Source organism: Symphalangus syndactylus, chromosome 13 (assembly GCF_028878055.3).
Source record: "Symphalangus syndactylus isolate Jambi chromosome 13, NHGRI_mSymSyn1-v2.1_pri, whole genome shotgun sequence".
In the NCBI taxonomy this organism is placed as follows: Eukaryota; Metazoa; Chordata; class Mammalia; order Primates; family Hylobatidae; genus Symphalangus; species Symphalangus syndactylus.
In genome coordinates this window covers 23,708,957-23,730,396 of record NC_072435.2, presented here as the reverse complement: position 1 = coordinate 23,730,396, position 21,440 = coordinate 23,708,957, and the positions used below count along the sequence as shown (strand labels likewise).

Below are 21,440 nucleotides of genomic sequence, written 5' to 3'. Positions count from 1 at the left end.
CACCACTCTCTAATCTCAAGCACCCAGGGACACAAAACACGCAGAAGGCCGCAGGGACCTCTGCCTAGGAAAGCCATGTATTGTCCAAGGTTTCTCCCCATGTGATAGCCTGAAATATGGCCTCGTGGGAAGGGAAAGACCTGACCGTCCCCTAGCTGTGGAGGATTAGTGAAAGAGGAAGGCTTCTTTGCAGTTGAGATAAGAGGAAGGCATCTGTCTCCTGCTCATCTGAGGGCAATAGAATGTCTCGTGTAAAACTCGATTGTATGTTCCATCTACTGAGATAGGGGAAAACCACCTTAGGGCTGGAGGTCAGACATGCTGGTGGCAATACTGCTCTTTAATACACCAGGTATGTTTATGTATGTGCACATCAAAGCACACCATATTTTCTATGCTTGTTTATGACAGAGACATTTGTTTCACATGTTTTCCTGCTGACCCTCTCCCCACTATTACCTATTACCCTATTGTCCTGCCACATTCCCCTCTCCGAGATGATAGAGATAATGATTAATAAATACTGAAGGAACTCAGAGACCAGGCCGGTGCGGGTCCTCCTATGCTGAGCACTGGTCTCCTGGGCCCACTTTTCTTTCTCTGTACTTTGTCTCTGTGTCTCTTTCTTTTCTCAGTCTCTCGTCCCACCCGACAAGAAACACCCACAGGTGTGGAGGGGCAGGCCACCCCTTCAGTGAGGTATAATTACATATATACAATTTGAGGATTGAGCAGGAAGAGCATGTGAGCCCAGGAGTCCCAGACCAGCCTGGGCAACACAAGGAGACTTTGTCTGTATTTTTTAAGTATTTTTAAAGTAATATATACAATGTTTACGTGTTAAAGTGTACAGCATGGAGCGATGTTATATATACAATGAAATGATTACCACAATCAAGCTAATTAACATATCCACTGCCTCTTATAGTTGCCTTTCCGTTTTGCAGTGAGAACGCTTGAGAAAAAATTCAGGGTTTTTTTCTTTTTCGGAAAGAGTCTTGCTCTGTCGCCCAGGCCAGAGTGCAATGGTGTGAGGCTTACCACAACCTCCTCCTCCCCGGGTTCAAGCGATTCTCCTGCCTCAGCCTCCCAAGTATCTGGGATTACAGGCATGCGCCACCACACCTAATGTTTTTTGTATTTTTAGTACAGACGGGGTTTCACCATGTTGGCCAGGTTGGTCTTGAACTCCTGACCTCAGGTGATCTGCCTGCCTCAGCTTCCCAAAGTGCTGGGATTACAGGTATGAGCCACCAGGCCCAGCCAAGTATTTTTTTTTCCCAAGTACATTTTTTTCTTTTCTTTTTTTTTTTCAGATAGAGTCTCCCTCTGTTGCCCAGGCTGGAGCACAATGGCACAATCTCGACTCACTGCAACCTCCACCTCCCAGGTTCAAGTGATTCTAGTGCCTCAGCCTCTCAACGAGCTGGGATTACAGGCGCACCGCATCATGCCTGGCTAGTTTTTGTATTTTTAGTAGAGACAAGGGTTTTTTTTTTTGTCTTTTTTGTTTTTTGGTTTTTTTTTGAGACAGAGTCTTGCTCTGTCGCCCAGGCTGGAGTGCAGTGGCGTGATCTCGGCTCACTGCAAGCTCCGCCTCCTGGGTTCACGCCACTCTCCTGCCTCAGCCTCCAGGAGTAGCTGGGACTACAGGCACCTGCCACTATGCCTGGCTAATTTTTTTTGTATTTTTAGTAGAGAGAGGGTTTCACCGTGTTAGCCAGGATGGTCTCGATCTCCTGACCTCGTGATCCGCCCGCCTCAGCCTCCCGAAGTGCTGGGATCATAGGCGTGAGCAACCGCATCTGGCCATCTACATTTTTTTTTTTGGATGCGGCGTTTCACTCTGGTTGCCCAGGCTGGAGTACAATGGCACAATCTCAGTTTACCGCAACCTCTGCCTCCCAGGTTCAGATGATTCTCCTGCCTCAGCCTCCCGAGTAGCTGGGATTACAGGCATGTGCCACCACGCCCAGCTAATTTTGTATTCTTAGTAGAGATGGGGTTTCTCCACGTTGGTCAGGCTGGTCTCAAACTCCTGACCTCAGGTGATCCGAAAGTGCTGCGATTACAGACGTGAGCCACCGCGCCCAGCCTTTTTTTTTTTTTTTTTAAACAGGGTCTCCATCTCATCCAGACTGGAGTGCAGTGGCTCAATCACACCTCATTGCAGCCCCCACCTCCCAGCTCTGGTGATCCTCCCATCTCACCCCACAAGTAGCTTGGACACAGCACAAGGACTGGCCTTCTTTGTTTTTTGAGACGGAGTCGTACTCTGTCTCCCAGGCTGGAGTGCAGTGGCGCGATCTCAGCTCATTGCAACCTCCCCATCCCAGGTTTAAGCTATTCTCCTGCCTCAACTTTCCAAGTAACTGGGATTACAGGCATGCACCACCATACCTGGCTAATTTTTGTGTTTTTAGTAGAGACGGGGTTTCACCATTTTGGGCAGGCTGGTCTCGAACTCCTGGCCTCAAGTGATCCACCCGCCTCGGCCTCCCAAAGTGGTGGGATAACAGGCATGAACCACTGTGCCTGGCCTTGTATTTTTTTGTAGAGACAGAGTTTTACCATGTTGCCCAGGCTAGTCTCAAACTCCTGAGCTCCTCTAAACTATATTTGAATAGAAGTCCTTAAGACAACCATTAGGCCAGGCGCGGTGGCTCACGCCTGGAATCCCAGCACTTTGGGAGGCCCAGGCAGATGGATTACCTAAAGTCAGGAGTTCAAGACCAGCCTGGCCAACATGGTGAAACCCCGCCTCTACTAAAAATACAAAAATTAGCCGGGCGTGGTGGCACATGCCTATAATCCCAGCTACTCAGGAGGCTGAGGCAGGAGAATGGTGGGTGAACCCTGGAGGCGGAGCTTGCAGTGAGCCAAGATCGCGCCACTGCACTCCAGCCTGGGCGACAGAGGGAGACTGTCTCAAAAAAAAAAATCAAAGATCCTTCCAGTATCCTCACACCAACCATTAAGGCTTGGGAAGGGCTATGGTGGAAACTCAACCAATAATTTCTTCTCCCTTAAAGGAGGAGACAAAGAAATCGATGCAAGAACCAGCACTCACCTCCCTTAGGTCAGGTCTTGCTTCCAGCCTGTTTTCTGCAAAGGAATTGGATAAAACTCAACCACTAATTACTTCTTCCTTGAAGAGACAAATAAATAGATGCAAGAACCAGCACTCACCTCCCTTAGGTCAGGACTTGCTTCCAGCCTGTGTTTTCTGCAAAGCAAATGGATAAAAAGGGGAGGTCTCTGGCCCTTGGTACGCTGGGTGGAGAGAGAGCTTTCCCGCCCAGGGTGGATCCGCCCCACTGAGATTAACATTGGGTGGCTCCCAACCACTAACCTCAGGCTCACCTTGACATCACCTGGGCCACATCCTCAGGGATTCGGCTGTAATTGGGCTGCAGTGGGCTTTGGAGAACCACGGCTTGCTAAATCTCCCCAGGTGAGATTAAGGTGCAATTCCCTTCCTAGACCACCCGGGCCAGGTGTGATAGGCAACGGAACAGGAAATACACATTTTGAGTTTTGCAGGGTACCTGGCTCCCAGCTTTAAAAACTCTTGTAGAGAAAAAAAATTAAGCAAAAATAAATTAAAATTAAAAAAAAAAAAGAGGATAAAAACTTCTGTGACTTCCTAAGTTACAAATACAATAAGTCTACTTTGTGGCCAAATGTGGTGGCTCCTGCCTGTAAATCCCAGCAGGCTGAGAGGCTTAGGCCAATGGATCCCTAGGGGCCAGGAATTTGAGACCAGCCTAGGCAACATAGCAAGATGCCATCTCTACAAAAATATTTAATAATTAGCCATGGATCACCTGGGGTCAGGAGTTGGAGACCAGACTGGTCAACATGGTGAAACTCTGTCTCTACTAAACATACAGAAAATTAGCCAGGTGTGGTGCCTGTAATCCCAGCTACTTAGGAGGCTGAGACAGGACAATCACTTGAACTCGGGAGGTGGAGGGTGCAGTGAGGCAAGATCACGCCATTGCACTCCAGCCTGGGTGACAGGAGCAAGACTCTGTCTCGAAAACAAAAACAAAAAAATTAGCCATACATGATGGGCTGCACCTGTAATCCCAGCTACTCAGGAGGCTGAGGTGGGAGGATCACCTAAGCCCAGGAGTTTGAGGCTGCAGTGAGCTGTGACTGGCCACCTCACTCCAGCCTAGGCCACAGAGTGAGACCCTGTCTCAAAAAAATAAATAAATAACTGATATTTAATTTTTTTTTTTTTTGGATGGAGTCTCGCTCTGTGGCCCAGGCTGGAGTGCAGTGGTGCAATCTCGGTTCATGCAACCTCTGCCTCCCAGGTTCAAGCAATTCTCGTGCCTCAGCCTCCCGAGTAGCTGGGACTGCAGGCACATGCCACCATGCCCGACTAATTTTTTCTATTTTTAGTAGAGACAGGGTTTCACCATATTGGTCAGGCTGGTCTCAAACTCCTGATGTCAGGTGATTACAGGCATGAGCCACCGCACCTGGCCTAAAATTGTTTTTAAATAAAACAGTGTATCTTGTGGAAAGCATTCAGCACAGAATTTTGGTAATTTAAACTGTTAATTTAATGGAAGTAAATGGTCCCACAAATGAAGATGTATATACCAGTTGCAGCATGCCATCTATAGAGATAGGCACCGTGGAGGCCAGGCACGGTGGCTCATGCCTGTAATCCCTGCACTTTGGAAGGCTGAGGCGGGTGGATCATCTGAGGTCAGGAGTTCGAGACCAACCTGGGCAACATGGCAAAAACCCCCTGGCTACTAAAAACAAAAAATTAGCCAGGCATGGTGGTGTGCACCTGTAATCCCAGCTACTCAGGAGACTGAGGCATGAGAATTGATTGAACCTGGGAGGTGGAGGTTGCAGTGATCCGAGATTGCACCATTGCGCTCCAGGCTGGGAGACAGAGACTCCATCTTTTTTTTTTTTTTTTTTTTTGAGACAGAGTCTCGCTCTGTCGCCCCGGCTGGAGTGCAGTGGTGCAATCTCGGCTCACTGCAAGCTCCGCCTCCCGGGTTCACGCCATTCTCCTGCCTCAGCCTCCGGAGCAGCTGGGACTACAGGCGCCCGCCACCACGCCCGGCTAAGTTTTTGTATTTTTAGTAGAGACGGGGTTTCACCGTGTTAGCCGGGATGGTTTCGATCTCCTGACCTCGTGATCCACCCGCCTCGGCCTTCCAAAGTGCCGGGATTACAGGCGTGAGCCACCGCACCTGGCCGAGACTCCATCTTTTAAAAAAAAAAAAAAAAAGATGGCCAGGTGCAGTGGTTCATGAATGTAATGCCAGCACTTTGGGAGGCTGAGGCGGGAGGACTGCCGGAGTCCAGGAGTTCACGACCGGCCTGGGCAATATGGCGAGACTCCCTCTCTGAAAAAAAAGAAAATAAAAACAATAAAAATAAATTATATTCTAGCTGACAGAGAGAGAGTATGTTTTGTTAAAACATTTGGCCTTTAGTCCTAGAGCAGCTATGGAGAGATAAAGATGAAAGAGGTATCTCTTGTTATGCATACCTAGGCCCTACAACCACACCTGAGCTTATGTTAATGAGGTGACTTTTGGAAGGCCCCTAGATAACCCCAAGAGGGCAGGGAACTGGCTGCCAAGGAAACCGTCAGTGATTAGACATTGGGAACTTTCAGCCCCAGGCTCCAAGTGGCCTCCAGGGAGAGGAGAGGGGCTGAAGGTTGAATTGATTATGAACTGCCAGCTATGTGATCAGCATTGCCCACCTAAGGAATCCTACATAAACCCCAAAAGAAAAGGGTTTGGGCCAGGCGTCGTGTGGCTCATGCCTGTAATCTCAACACTTTGGGAGGCCTAGATGGGAGGATTGCTTGAGCCCAAGGATTCTAGACCAGTCTGGACAAAATAGCAAGACCCTGCCTCTAAAAAAATAAAAAATTAGCCAGGCGTGGTGGAGTGCACCTGTAGATCCAGGTACTCAGGAGGCTGAGGCATGAGAATCACTTGAACGCAGTAGGCAGAGGCTGCAGTGAGCTGAGATAGCGCCACTGCACTCCAGCCTGGGTGACGGAGTGAGACAGTCTCAAAAAAAAAAACAGGAAAGTTCAGAAGAACTTCCTGGTTGGTGAACCGGGGTGCATCCGTGTGCCAGGACAATGGTGCACCCCAGGTCCACAGGGACAGAAGCTCCTGCACTTGGGACTCCTCTAAACCTCCCCCTATGCATCTCCTCCTTGGCTGTTCATTTGTATCCTTTAAAATATGAAGGGGTGGGTTGCCCCTCCACATCTGTGGGCGTTTCTCGTTAGGTGGAAGGAGAGACTTGGAAAAGAAAGAGACACAGAGACAAAGTATAGAGAAAGAAAAAAGGGGGCCCAGGGGACCGGCGTTCAGCACACGGAGGATCCCCCGTCCTTGATCATTATTGGGTATTTCTCAGAGAGGGGGATGTGGCAGGGTCATAGGATAATAGTGGAGAGAAGGTCAGCAGGTAAACCCGTGCGCAAAGCTCTCTGCGTCATAGACAAGGTAAAGAATTAAGTGCTGTGCTCTAGATATGCATACACAGAAACATCTCAATGCCTTACAGAGCAGTATTGCTGCCCGCATGTCCCACCTCCAACCCTAAGGTGGTTTTCCCCTATCTCAGCAGATGGAACATAAAATCGGGGTTTACACCCAGACATTCCATTGCCCAGGGACGGGCAGGAGACAGATGCCTTCCTCTTGTCTCAACTGCAAAGAGGCGTTCCTTCCTTTTTTACGAATCCTCCTCAGCACAGACCCTTTACGGGTGTCGGGCTGGGAGATGGTCAGCCACGAGGCCATATTTCAGACTATCACATGGGGAGAAACCTTGGACAATACCTGGCTTTCCTAGGCAGAGGTCCCTGCTGCCTTCCGCAGTGTTTTGTGTCCCTGGGTACCTGAGATTAGGGAGTAGTGATGACTCTTAACAAGCATGCTGCCTTCAAGCATTTGTTTAACAAAGCACATTTTACACAGCCCTTAATCCATTTAACCCTGAGTTGACACAACACATGTTTCAGGGAGCACAGGGTTGGGGGTAGGGTTACAGATTAACAGCATCTCAAGGCAGAAAAATTTTTCTTAGTACAGAACAAAATGGAGTCTCCTATGTCTACTTCTTTCTACACAGACACGGTAACAATCTGATCTCTCTTTCTTTTCCCCACAAAAATAACCTTTGTAGGCCAGGCACAGTGGCTCAGGCCTGTAATCCCAACACTTTGGGAGGCTGAGGCAGATGGATCACTCAAGGTCAGGAGTTTGAGACCAGCCCAGCCAACATGGTGAAACTGCGTCTCTACAAAAATACAAAAATTAGCCAGGCATGGTAGCTCAACGCCTGTAATCCCAGCCACTCGAGAGGCTGAGGCAGGAGAATTGTTTGAACCCGGGAGGCAGAGGCAGAGGTTGCAGTGAGCAGAGATCGCACGACTGCACTCCAGCCTGGGTGCGACAGAGGGAGACTCTATCTCAAAAAAAAAAAAAAAAGAAAAAAAGAAAACCCGCTTTTAGTAAAAAAATAAAAATGAAAAAATGTGAATCAGGCTGCACTCTGGACCATGCCCTGGCTGCTGAGCGTCATGTGGCTCTAGACACTGCACTTTTGCCTCCTTATTGTTCCCGTAGATAGGATTTCTGACAGGAGGGTCATTAGAGGGATTTGTATCTGCATGGTTCCTATAGATAAACTCTGGGACATTAGAATTATAAGGCTTTTGTTTAAGGATGGTTTCAGATGTTTTTCAGACCCTGAATTCCAGCCAAATAGCTGACACTACCCAGTTTGAAGACCCCAGCGAGGAATAGGATCAGCATGAGAACACTGCGTGTTCATGTCCCTGTCTCCGCCAGCAGTCAGCATGGCCACACTTTGGCACACACCAAAACACTTAAAAACCCTAGCCCTGGCGGGGCGCAGAGGCTCACACCTGTAACTCCAGCACTTTGGGAGGCCAAGGCAGGTGAATCACCTGAGGTCAAGAGTTCAAGACCAGCCTGGCCAACATAGTGAAACCCTGTCTCTACTAAAAATATGAAAATTAGTCAGGCATGGTGGCGGGTGCCTGTAGTCCCAGCTACTCGGGAGGCCGAGACATGAGAATCGCTTGAACCTGGGAGGCAGAGGTTGCAGTGAGCCGAGATCATACCACTGCACTCCAGCCTGGGTGACAGAGTGGGACTCCATGTCAACAACAACAACAACAACAACAACAAAAAACCCTAGCCCTGGCCAAGCGTGGTAGCTCACATCTGTAACCCCAGTACTTTGGGAGGCCAAGGCAGGTGAATCACCTGAGGTCAAGAGTTCAAGACCAGCCTGGCCAACATAGTGGAACCCCATCTCTACTAAAAACACAAAAAATTAGTCGGGCGTGGTAGCGGGTACCTGTAACCCCAGCTACTCAGGAGGCTAAGGCAAGAGAATTACTTGAACCTGGGAGGTGGAGGTTGCAGTGAGCAAAGATCCTGCCACTGCACTCCAGCCTGGGTGACAAAGCAAAACTCCATCTCAAAAAAAAAAAAAAAAAACCCTAGACCCAGACTTCTGGGGAAGATGGATTGGAGGCTTCCTCCCATCTCCTCATTCCTGAGCCCTATGATTAAACTTCCGTCTCTTCTGCAACCCAGTGACCCGGCAAATTGACTCACCGCGTGCACTGGGCAACGGACCTACTGTCAGAGGCTTGTGAACCAGAGCAACCCCATCTTGAACAGGAGCTGAGTAAAATAAGGCTGAGACCTACCAGGCTGCACTCCCAGACAGTTAAGGCATTGTCCAAAAAAAAAAAAAAAAATGCCAGGCACGGTGGCCCAGCACTTTGGGAGGCCGAGGCAGGTGGATCACCTGAGGTAGAGTTTGAGACCAGCCTGGCCAACACTGTGAAACCCTGTCTCTACTGAAAATACAAAAATTAGTCAGGCGTGGTGGCAGGCGCCTGTAATCCCAGCTACTTTCGAGGCTGAGGCAGGAGAATCACTTGAGCCGGGGAGGCGGAGCTTGCAGTAAAAAGAAAAAAAAAAAAGCATTCTAAGTCACAGGATGAGATAAGTCAGCACAAGATACAGGTCATAAGGACCTTGCTGATAAGACAGGTTGCAATGTAGCAGGACCAGCCACAGACAAAACTCCTCAGACACCGAGTTAAAGACGAAAGGGGTGGCCAGGCACGGTGGCTCACGCCTGTAATCCTAGCACTTTGGGAGGCCGAGGCGGGTGGATCACGAGGTCAGGAGATCGAGACCATCCCGGCTAACACGGTGAAACCCCGTCTCTACTAAAAATACAAAAAATTAGCCAGCGTGGTGGCGGGCGCCCGTAGTCCCAGCTACTCGGGAGGCTGAGGCAGGAGAATGGCACGAACCCGGGAGGCAGAGCTTGCAGTGAACCGAGATCGTGCCACTGCACTCCAGCCTGGGTGACAGAGTGAGACTCTGTCTCAAAAAAAAAAAAAAGAAGAAAGGGGTTTATTCGGCCAGGGGCATTGGCAAGACTCCTGTCTCAAGAGCTGAGCTCCCCGAGTGAGCAATTCCTGTCCCTTTTAAGGGCTCACAACTCCAAGGGGGTGCGCGTGAGAGGGTCGTGATTGATTGAGCAAGCAGGGGCTACGTGACTGGGGGCTGCATGCACCAGTAATCAGATCCAAACAAAACAGGATAGGGATTTTCACAGTGCTTTTCTATACGATGTCTGTAATCTATAGATAACCGATTAGGTCAGGGGTCGATCGTTAACTACCAGGCCCAGGGTGTGGCGCCGGGCTGTCTGCTTGTGGATTTCATTCCTGCCTTTTAGTTTTTACTTTTTCTTTCTTTGGAGGTGGAAATTGGGCATAAGACAATATGAGGGGTGGTCTCCTCCCTTAGCAATAAAGAATCCAGCCAAACTCCACCAAAACCAAGATGGTGACCAGAGTGTCCTCTGGTTGTCCTCACTGCTCCACTCCCACCAGCCCCATGACAGTTTACAAATGCCATGGCAATGTCAGGAAGTTACCCTATATGGTCTAAAAAGGGGAGGCATGAATAATCCACCCCTTGTTTAGCATATCCATAGAAATAACCATAAAAATGGGCAACCAAGGCTGGGAGTGGTGGCTTATGCCTGTAATCCCAACACTTTGGGAGGCCGAGGCAGGCAGATCACCTGAGGTCAGGAGGTCGAGATCAGCCTGGCCAACATGGTGAAACCCCATCTCTTACTAAAAATATAAAAATTAGCCAGAGGTGATGGCAGGTGCCTGTAATCCCAGCTACTCAGGAGGCTGAGGCAGGAGAATCACTTGAACCCAGGAAGCAGAGGTTGCAGTGAGCCAAGATCACGCCATTGCACTCGGCCTGGGCGACAAGAGCAAAACTCCATCTCAAAAAAAATAAGGGCAACCAGCAGCCCTACGGGCAGCTGTCTATGGAGTAGCTATTCTTTTATTCCTTCACTTTCCTAATAAGCTTGCTTTCACTTTACTCCATGGTCTTGCCCTGAATTCTTTCTGGCATGAGCTTCAAGAACCCACCATGCCCAGCTCGTCCTTACTTGCTTTAAAAAAGTATCATTGGTGGCCCGGTGTGGTGGCTCACGCCTGTAATCCCAGCACTTCGGGAGGCCAAGGTTGGCGGATCACCTGAGGTCAGAAGTTCGAGACCAGCCTGACCAACATGGAGAAACCCCGTCTCTACTAAAATACAAAACTCTACTAAAATATTTTAAAAAATTAGCTGGGTGTGGTGGCACATGCCTGTAATCCCAGCTACTTGGGAGGCTGAGGCAGGAGAATCACTCACTTGGACCCAGGTAGCAGAGGTTGCAGTGAGCTGAGATCACGCCATTGCACTCCAGCCTGGGCAACAAGAGTGAAACTCCATCTCATAAATAAATAAATAAAATCATTGGAATAATTTTCTTCTTTAGGAAGAGCAGCCTTGGGCCAGGCATGGTGGCACGTGCCTGGAATCCCAGAACTTTGGGAAGCCCAGGCAGGTGGATTGCTTGAGTTCAAGAGTTCCAGACCAGCCTGGACAACATGACAAAACCTCTTCTCCATCAAATATACAAAATTTCGACTGAACACAATGGCTGTAAGCCCAGCGTGTTGGGAAGATGAGGTGGGTGAATTATTTGAGGTCAGACCAGCCTGACTAACATGGTGAAACCCCATCTCTACGAAAAATACAAAAGTTAGCCAGGAGGTGGCGGGCGCCTGTGGTCCCAGCTACTCGGGAGGCTGAGGCAGGAGAATGACATGAATCCCAGAGTCGTAGGTTGCAGTGAGCCAAGATCGTGCCACTGCACTTCAGCCTGGGCGACACAGCGAGAATCCATCTCAGAAAATAAAAATAAAAATCAGCCAGGCATGGGGATGAACGCCTGTAATCCCAGCTACTCGGGAGGCTGAGGCACGACAATCGCTTGAACCCAGGAGGCTGAGGTTGCAGTGAGTTGTGACCCTCAACCTCCTGGATTCAAGGGATTGTCAAGCCTCAGCCTCCCGAGTAGCTGGGATTATACATGTTCGCTCCCATGCCTGGCTAATTTTTGTATTGCAAAAATGCACTCCAGCCTAGATGACAGGACTGCACTCCAGCCTGGATGACAGAGCAAGACTGTGTCTCAAAAATAAATAAATAAATAGCCAACTGTGATGGTGCATGCCTGTAGTCCCAGCTACTCAGGAGGCCAAGGCAGGAGGATCACTTGAGACTAGGAGGTCACGGCTGCAGTGAGCCGTGATCTCGCAACTGCACTCCAGCCTGGGCAACAAAGGGGAAGGTAGGAAGGAAGGAAGGAAGGAAGGAAGGAAGGAAGGAAGGAAGGAAGGAAGGAAGGAAGGAAGGAAGGAAGGCGGGAGGGAAGGAGGGAAAGAGGGAAGGAGGGAGGGAAAGGAAGTCAGTCTTTTGGGACAAGGAAGGAAGGAAGGAAGGGAGGGAGGGAGGGAGGGAGTCAGTCAGTCTTGTGGGACTCAGCCCTGAACCTGTGGGATCTGATGCTGTCCCCAGGTAGGGAGTGTCAGAACTAAACCAAAGGAGAGGACACCCAGCTGGTCTCTGCTGGAGAACTGGTTGTTGGTGGGGAGAAACATACATTTTTGGTGAAGTATTCTGTGTTGAGTGTGAAAGTAGGAAAAACAGGACGGGGTGTGGTAGCTCATGCCTGTCATCCCAGGATTTTGGGAGGCCAAGGCAGGTGGATCACTTGAGGTCAGGACTTTGAGAACACCCTGGTGAACATGGCAAAACCCCATCTCTACTAAAAAAATACAAAAATTAGCTGGGCGCAGTGGCAGGCGCCTGTAATGACGGCCACTCGGGAGGCTGAGGCAGGAGAATCACTTGAACCCAGGAGGCGGATGTTGCAGTGAGCGGAGATTGTGCCTTTGCACTCCAGCCTGGGAGACAGAGCAAGACTCCGTCTCAAAAAAAAAAAAAAAAAGGCCGGGTGCAGTGGCTCATGCCTATAATATCAGCACTTTGGGAGGCCCAGGCAGGTGGATCACGAGGTCAAGAGATCCAGACCATCCTAGTCAACATGGTGAAACCCCGTCTCTACTAAAAATACAAAACTTAGCTGGGTGTGGTGGCGGGCGTCTGTAGTCCCAGCTACTAAGGAAGCTGAGGCAGAAGAATCGCTTGAATCTGGGAGGCAGAGGTTGCAGTGAGCCGAGATTGCGCCACTACACTCCAGCCTGGGCAACAGAGCAAGACTCCATCTCAAAAAAATAGAAAAATACAAAAATTAGCCAGGCATGGTTGCAGGCGCCTGTAATCCCAGCCACTGGGACGACTGAGTCAGAAGAATCGCTTCAACCCAGGAGGCAGAAGTTTCAGTGAGCTGAGATTGTGCCACTCTAATCCAGCCTGGGTGACACAGCAAGACTCCATCTTGAAAAAAAAAAAATATTAAAATGCAGGGACTGGGGCCAGGCGCGGAGGCTCACGCCTGTAATCACAGCGCTTTGGGAGGCCAAGGCGGGCGGATCACGAGGTCAGGAGATCGAGACCATCCTGGCTAACACGGTGAAACCCCGTCTCTACTAAAAATACAAAAAATTAGCCGGGCGTGGTGGTGGGCACCTGTAGTCCCAGCTACTCGGGAGGCTGAGGCAGGACAATGGCGTGAACCCGGGAGGAGGAGCTTGCAGTGAGCCGACATTGCGCCACTGCACTCCAGCCTGGGCGACAGAGCGAGACTCCATCTCAAATAAATAAATAAATAATAAAATAAAAATAAATAATATAAATAATTAAATAAATAATGAATTCATACATACAGATATTAGCCAGGTGTGGTGATGCATGCCTGTCATCCCAGCTAATACTTGGGAGGCTGAGACAGGAGGATCACTTGAGCCTGGGAGGCAGAGGCTGCGGTGAAACAAGATCATGCCATTGTATTCCAGCCTAAGCAACAGAGCCAGCCCCTGTCTCTAAACTAATTAATTAATTAATGAGCCAGGTGTGCTATTGCACACCTGCAGCCTCAGCTACTGGAGAGGCTGAATCCAGCCTGGACAACAAAGCAAGACCCCCAACCCCTCCCCCACCAAAAAAAGTGTATTAATTTGACTTAGTGTGTTGCCTATTTGAAAGCCTATTTTCTCTGGAAGGAAATGGAAGAATTCAAGAGTTTCTAGGATCTATAACAGGAAAGTAGCCTATGGCTAGATAAGAGAGATGAAAAAAATTCAACAAATCATTTGTGGTTTGTTATTGGTGGGGGGCAGTTGTTTGAGGCTTTGCTGAGGTTCTTTTTTTGGTGCTGGGGCTCAAGACACACCATCCCAAAACATTTATCTTTGCCATATTGATCATTTTGAAAACGATAGACAAAGGACTACCTCTAAAAACCTGCCCTGTTGTAAAGGAAATCTACATCTATAAAGAAATTTTCTCCTTTGCTTTTTGTTTTGTTTTGAGATGGGGTCTCACTATGTTGCCCAACCTGGACTTGAACTCCTTGGCTCAAGCAATCCTCTTGATTCCTGGGTATATGAGACTACAGGCAAGCACCATGCCCTGGCTTCAATAAGAGAAATCTTCATTAGTAAAGATATTTATACCAGGACAGGGTGTGGTGGCTCACGCCTGTAATCCCAGCATTTTGGGAGGCCAAGATGGGCAGATCACTTGAGTCCAGGAGCTCGAGACCAGCCTGGGCAACATGGTGAAACCCTATCTCTACTAAAAATACAAAAATTAGCCAGGCGTGGCGTTGCACACCTGTAATCCCAGCTACTCAGGAGGCTGAGGCAGAATTGCTTGAACCCAGGAGGTAGAGGCTGCAGTGAGCTGACATCGCACCACGGCACTCTAGCCTGGGCGACAGAGTGAGACTCCATCTCAAAAAAAAAAACAAAAAACAAAAGGGCCAGGCGAAGTAGCTCACGTCTGTAATCCCAGCACTTTGGGAGGCTGAGGCGGGCGGTTCAGGAGGTCAGGAGTTTGAGACCAGCTTGGCCAGCATGGTGAAACCCTGTCTCTACTAAAAATACAAAAGAAAAATTAGCCAGGTGTGGTGGCACACCCCTGTAGTCCCAGCTACTTGGGAGGCTGAGGCAGGAGAATTGTTTGAACCCAGCAGGAGGAGGTTGCAGTGAGCCGAGATTGGGCCACTGCACTCCAGCCTGGGCGACAGAGCAAGACTCTGTCTCAAAAAAAAAAAAAGGATATTTCTACCAAGAGAGTTGCTCAGAGACAACTTTTATTACCTGAGGAACTTTCACCTGCATTAATAATTCAACCCCCAGCTCATCATACTTTTCCTCCTTTCTTTTTTTCCTTTTTTTGAGATGAAGTCTCGCTCCCTCGCTCGGGCTGCAGTGCAGTGGCGCAATCTCGGCTCACTGCAAACTCCGCCTCCCAGGTTCAAGCGGTTCTCCTGCCTCAGCCTCCCAAGTAGCTGGGATTACTGACACCCACCATCACACCTTCTAATTTTTTGCATTTTTAGTAGAAACGGGGTTTCACCATGTTGGCCAGGCTTGTCTCAAACTCCTGTCCTCAGGTGATCCACCTGCCTCAGCCTCCCAAAGTGCTGGAACTGCAGGCATAAACCACCGTGCCTGGCAACTTCTCCCCCTTTTATCATACCTTAATTTGCCTCTACCACCCCCAGAAGCTCCAAGTCTCTACTCCTTTTCATTTATGTATGAATGTATGTATGTATTTATTCATTTTATTTATTTATTTATTTTTATTTATTTTTTTGAGACGGAGTCTTGCTCTGTCACCCAGGCTGGAGTGCAGTGGCGAGACCTTGGCTCACTGCAAGCTCCGCCTCCCGGGTTCACGCCATTCTCCTGCCTCAGCCTCCTGAGTAGCTGGGACTACAGGTGCGTGGCACCATGCCCTGCTAATTTTTTGTATTTTTAGTAGAGACGGGGTTTCACCGTGTTAGCCAGGATGGCCTCGATCTCCTGACCTCGTGATCCGCCCGCCCGCCTCGGCCTCCCAAAGTGCTGGGATTACAGGCTTGAGCCACCATGCCCGGCCACTGATGGAAATTTATAAATGTAAATATTTATATTAAAATATAAAATAATGGGCCAGGCATACTGGCTCACACCTGTAATCTCAGTACTTTGGGAGGCCAAGGCGGGAGGGCCATGGAGCCCAGGAGTTCAAGACCGGCCCGGTGTACAAAGGGAGACCCAGTCTCTAGTTAAGAAAGAGGGGGAGGGGGCTGGGCACAATGTCTCACACCTGTAATTCCGGCACTTTGGGAGGCCAAAGCAGGTGGATCACCTGAGGTCAGGAGTCCAAGACCAGCCTGGCCAAGGTGGTGAAACCCCATCTCTACTGAAAATACAAAAATTAGCCAGGTATGGTGGTGGGAGCCTGTAATCCCAGCTACTTGGAAGGCTAGGGCAGGAGAATTGCTTGAACCTGGGAGGCAGAGGTTGCAGTGAGCCAAGATCATGCCACTGCACTCTAGCCTGGGCAACAACAGCGAGACTCCATCTCAAAATAAATAAATAAAAGAAAATACAAATTTTTTAAAAACGGTACTGTGGCTGGGCATGGTGGCTCACACCTGTAATCACAGCACTTTGGGAAGCCGAGGCAGGTGGATCTCAGATCAGGGGTTCAATAAGAGCCTCACTAACATGGTGAAAACCCATCTCTACTAAAAATTAGCCTGGCATGATGGCAGGCGCCTGTAATCTCAGCTACTCAGGAGGCTGAGGCAAGAGAATTGCTTGAACCTGGGAGGCGGAGGTTGCGGTGAGCCAAGACTGCACCACTGTACTCTAGCCTGGGCAACAGAGGGAGACTCTGTCTCAAAAAGGAAAAAAAAAAAGTACCTTCAAATTATGGTAGGGTGTCCATATTAAGAATGTAGAAAAAGGTGGGGGGAAGTGGCTCACGCCTGTAATCCCAGCACTTTGGGAGGCTGAGGCGGGTGGATCACCTGAGGTCAGAAGTTCAAGAACAGCCTGGCCAACACAGTATGGTGAAACCCCGTCTCTACTAAAACTACAAAATTAGCTGGGCGTGGTGGTGCATGCCTGTAATCCCAGCTACACCGGAGTCTGAAGCAGGAGAATCGCAGGAACCCAGCAGGCAGAGGTTGCAGTGAGCCCAGATCACGCCATTGCACTCCAGCCTGGGCGACAAGAGTGAAACTCCGTCTCAAAAAAAAAAAAAAGAAAAAAAGAAAAAGAAGTTATTGAAATGTGCGGTCTGAAAACTGCTCTTGGCACATTTTCGTTCATCCTTCCTATTCCCTCCATCCGTCACTTTTTTTTTTTTTTTGAGACAGAGTTTCGCTCTTGTTGCCCAGGCTGGGGTATAATGGCGCGATCTCAGCTCACTGCAACCTCTGCCTCCCAGGTTCAAGCGATTTTCCTGCCTCAGCCTCCAGAATAGCTGGAATTACAGGCACCTGCCACTACGCCTAGCTAATTTTTTGTGTATTTTTAGTAGAGATGGGGTTTCACCATGTTGGTCAGGCTGGTCTCCAACTCCCGACCTCAGGTGATCCACCCGCCTCGGCCTCCCAAAGTGCTGGGATTACAGGTATGAACCACCACACCCGGCCCCTCACTTTCTTTTTTTTTTCTTTCTTTCTTTTTTGTTTGTTTTTGAGATGGAGTCTCGCTCTGTCGCCCAGGCTGGAGTGCAGTGGCGCCATCTCGGCTCACTGCAAGCTCCGCCTCCCAGGTTCACGCCATCCTCCTGCCTCAGCCTCCTGAGTAGCTGGGACTACAGGCGCCCGCCACCACGCCCGGCTAATTTTTTGTATTTTTAGTAGAGACGGGGTTTCACCGTGTTAATCAAGATGGTCTCGATCTCCTGACCTCGTGATCCGCCCGCCTCGGCCTCCCAAAGTGCTGGGATTCCAGGCGTGAGCCACCGCGCCGGGCCCCTCACTTTCTTATTCTTTCTAGGATAGGCAACTGAGCGCAGCAGTGAAGAGATGGGCTTCCGGAAGCTGACAGCTGTTTGTGATCTTCAAGACCTCAGACAGGTTTTCTAAATATGTCTTGCCTTCATTTTCTCAAGGAAAGTGAAAAATGGGTAGGATCATGGCAATCGCTACTGTGTGGCAAAGTTTGGAGGACGTAATAAGTAAATACAGGGTCAAGCACGGTGGCTCACACCGGAAACCCCAGCACTTTGGGAGGCCGTGGTGGGAAGGTTGCTTAAGCCCATGGGGTTGAGACCAGCCTGGGCAACATAGTGAGAGCCCCGTCTCTATAAAAAAATACAAAAATCTAGTCAGGCGTGATGGCGTATGCCTGTAGCCTTCAGTGAGCTATGATTATGCCACTGCACACCAGCCTAGGCGACAGAGTGAGACCCTGTCTCAAAAAGAAAAAACAAAAAGAAATATACACGTACATATACATATATTGGTTCTAAAACATGAAAAAGGCCGGGCGTGGTAGCTCATGCCTGCAGTCCAAGCACTTCGGGAGTCCGAGGCGGACGGATCACGAGGTCCGAAGTTTGAGACCACCCTGGCCAACATAGTGAAACTCTGTCTCTACTAAAAATACAAAAAAAAAAAAAAAAAAAAAGGCTAGGCGCAGTGGCTCACGCCTGTAATCCTAGCACTTTGGGAGGCCGAGGTGAGCGGATTACCTGAGGTTGGGAGTTCAAGACCAGCCTGGCCAACATGGTGAAACCCCATCTCCACTAAAAATACAAAAAATTAGCCGGGTACAGTGGCACGCACCTGTAATCCCAGCTCTTCAGGAGGCTGAGGCAGGAGAATCGCTTGAACTCTGGAGGCAGAGGTTGCAGTGAACCGAGATCGTGCCACTGCACTACAGCCCGGGCGACAGTGCAAGAATCAGTCTCAAAAAAAAGCAAAAACAAACAAACATGAAAAAAAGCTATAAAACCCAACTTTTTAGTCTTATTTATATATTTACAAAATTAATACTGCCAGCCAGGCATGGTGGCTCACGCCTGTAATCCCAGCACTTTAGGAGGCTGAGGCTGGCGGATCACCTGAGGTCAGGAGTTTGAGACCAGCCTGGCCAGCATGGCAAAACCCCGTCTCTACTAAAAAAAAAAAATGCAAAAATCAGCCAGGCGTTGTGGTGCATGCTTGTAATCCCAAATACTCAGGAGGCTGAGGCAGGAGAATCGCTTGAACCCGGCAGGCGGAGGCTGCAGGGAGCCGAGATCGTGCCATTGCATTCCAGCCTGGGCAACAGAGCAAGACTCCACTAAAAAAAAAAAAAAAGATACTGTGAGTGTAAAACTGATGAACTTGGTGCTTTTCATGTGTCTCATAGTTGACGTGTCATTGATACTTCACTTGAAGTACGGTTGGATTTTTATTAATAATATACCTGGGGTGATGGGAGAAGGTAGCCAATCACAGCTGAGGTTTCTAAGCGGTGATTCTCAGCCTCGGCGGCAATCACAATTATCTGGGACTCTCTTAAGAACTCCAGGGTCTGGGCCGCCCCAGTCTGACCAATCAAGCAGAATCTCTGGGCGTTTGTGCTTTGAAATGAGGCTCCAGATAGGTAAGTTTAACAGGCAGCTAAGACTGAGAACCACAGGTGGAGATCGGGAAGGTCAGGTGAGGAATCGCCCACCCACCACTCCCCGTCCCCAAACGACCCCCCGGTAATTCCGGTGGATACCGGAAGTGCTCAGCAGCGATTACGCCCCGTGGGCCAATCACAGGGCTGCGGCCGAACGAGAAGCCTTATTAGAGCTTTCTCAACCTACAGCCCTCACCGCCGCCGGAGAGTAGGGCCAGGTGCTGGGAGGTGAGTGGCTCTCCGGCAACTCTGCAACTTCCTTTCTTTATTTCTCCATTCCACAGTTGGTAAAATTTCTCCTCTTTTTTTTTTTTTTTGAGACGGAATCTCGCTCTGTCGCCCAGGCTGGAGTGCATTGGCGCCATCTTGGCTCACTCCGAGCTCCGCCTCCCGGGTTCACGCCATTCTCCTGCCTCAGCCTCCCGAGTAGCTGGGACTACAGGCGCCCGCCACCAGGCCTGGCTAATTTTTTTTTTTTTTTTTTTTTTTTTTGTATTTTTAGTAGAGACGGGATTTCACGTGTTAGCCAGGATGGTCTCGATCTCCAGACCTCGTGATCCACCCGCCCCGGCCTCCCAAAGTGCTGGGATTCCAGGCGTGAGCCACCGCGCCCGGTGTTTTTTTTTTTTTTTTTTTTTTTTTTTGAGACGGTCTCGCTCTGTCGGCCAGGCTGGAGTGCAGTGGTGCGATCAGGTTCAAGCGATTTTTCACACCTCAGCCTCCTGAGTAGCTGGGACTGCAGGCGTGAGCCACCACGCCTGGCAAACATTGAATAGCCTTTCATCTCTTGCTGGAACCTCAAGTTGTCTTTTTTTTTTTTTCTTTTTTTTTTTTGAGACGAAGTCTGGCTCTGTCGCTCAGGCTGGGGTGCCGTGGTGCGATCTTGGCCCACTGCAAGCTCCGCCTCCTGGGTTCAAGCAATTCTCCTGCCTCAGCCTCCTGAGTAGCTAGGACTACAGGCGCCCATCACCACGCCCGGCTAATTTTTTGTATTTTTAGTAGAGACGGGGTTTCACCATGTTGGCCAGGCTGGTCTCAGTCTCCTGACCTTGTGATCCGCCCGCCTCGGCCTCTCAAAGTGTCGGGATCACAGGGGCCTTTTTTTTTTTTTTTTCTTTTTTGAGGGTTTTAACTCTGTTTCTCAGGCTGGAGCGCTGTGGGAGGATCTCGGCTCACTGAAGCCTTGACCTCTCCGGCTCAAGCAATCCTCACACCTCAGCCTCTGAAGTAGCTGGGACCGTGGGAGGGTGCCACCACATCTGTTCTGGCTAATAATAATATTATTACCACTGTTTGTAGAGACTCACTAGATGTAGGGTCTTAGTATGTTGCCGAAGCTGGTCTCTAACTCCTGGGCTCAAGCGATCTTCCTGCCTCAGACTCCCAAAGTCCTGGGATTACAGGCAGGAGCCACTGCGCCCAGCCTAAATCTTTTCTTCTGTTAGAAATACAGTGGTTCTGCCTGTCTCAGTGGCGCACGCCTGTAATCGCTTTGGGAGGCCGAGGTGGGCGGATCACCGGAGGTCAGGAGTTCGAGACCAGCTTGACCAACATGTAGAAACCCCATCTCTACTAAAAATATAAAATTAGGTGGGCGTGGTGGCTCATGCCTGTAATCCCAGCTACTCAGGAGGCTGAGGCGGGAGAATCATTTGAACCCGGGAGGCGGAGGTTTCGGGGAGCCGAGATCATACCATTGCTCTCCAGCCTGCACAGCAAGAGAGAAACTGTCTCAAAAAATAAAATCCAGTGGTTCTGAATTCGGAAAGAGTAGCAGATGCTTAGATCTAGAGAGACTCTAGTTTATGTTGGCTCATAAGAGGATAGGTTTGTGTGCTTTTATTTCTGTTCTCTTGGGGGATTTAAGATAGAGCTATAGAGAGCTCCAAAAAAAAAAAATACATTGGAACAGGTCAGTTGCTGTGGTTGCTGTATGTGGAGTCCTGGGCAGTGCCGAGGTTTTGTGTCTAATGAGTCCTCTTAACAGAAGGTATTTTTTATTCATTGAGGTGACGAAGCCTCTTTAGCATTGTTTTAGTCCAGCTTCCAGACCTGAGTCTTATGCAAATACCTATGCCAGTTGCCATTCTCAAGTTATTCACAGCTATCATCTAGAGAGGTGCTATACCCTTTCTGTAAAGTTTTTGTTGGTGCTATTTTTTTTTTTTTTTTTTTTTTTTTTGAGACAAAGTCTAGCTCTGTTGCCCAGGCTGGAGTACAATGGTGCTATCTCAGCTTACTGCAGCCTCCACCTCCCAGGTTCAAGCAATTCTCGTGCCTCAGCCTCTTAAGTAGCTGAGACTACAGCCGCCTGTCACCACGCGGCTAATTTTCGTATTTTTAGTCGATATAGGGTTTCACTATGTTGGCCAGGCTGGTCTCAAGCTCCAGACCTCAGGTGATCCTCCCGCCTCGGCCTCCCAAAGTG

At 49.3% G+C, this 21,440-nt stretch overlaps 2 protein-coding genes across 4 annotated transcripts in view; one reads left to right on the top strand and one right to left on the bottom strand.

Annotated features, from left to right (window-relative positions):
• NLRP7 (NLR family pyrin domain containing 7) overlaps positions 1–19,014 on the bottom strand; it is a 41,757-nt gene extending 22,743 nt beyond the window's left edge. For 2 of the 3 annotated variants that reach the window (XM_055238783.1, XM_055238782.1), the window contains exon 1: positions 3,190–3,251. Coding sequence is in view for 1 of the 3 variants with exons in the window: in XM_055238781.1 (XP_055094756.1) it covers positions 3,190–3,226; positions 3,364–3,371 (45 nt within the window). In the remaining 2 variants the exon portion in view is untranslated. Of the gene's footprint in view, positions 1–3,189; positions 3,252–3,363; positions 3,571–18,811 lie in introns of those variants that run through there. The other variant, XM_055238781.1, reaches the window with a different exon arrangement.
• Positions 19,015–19,167: 153 nt separating this feature from the next.
• NLRP2 (NLR family pyrin domain containing 2) overlaps positions 19,168–21,440 on the top strand; it is a 34,876-nt gene continuing 32,603 nt past the window's right edge. The window contains exon 1 of the mRNA XM_055238787.2: positions 19,168–19,240. The gene's annotated coding sequence lies outside the window, so the exon portion shown is untranslated. The remainder of the gene's footprint in view (positions 19,241–21,440) is intronic.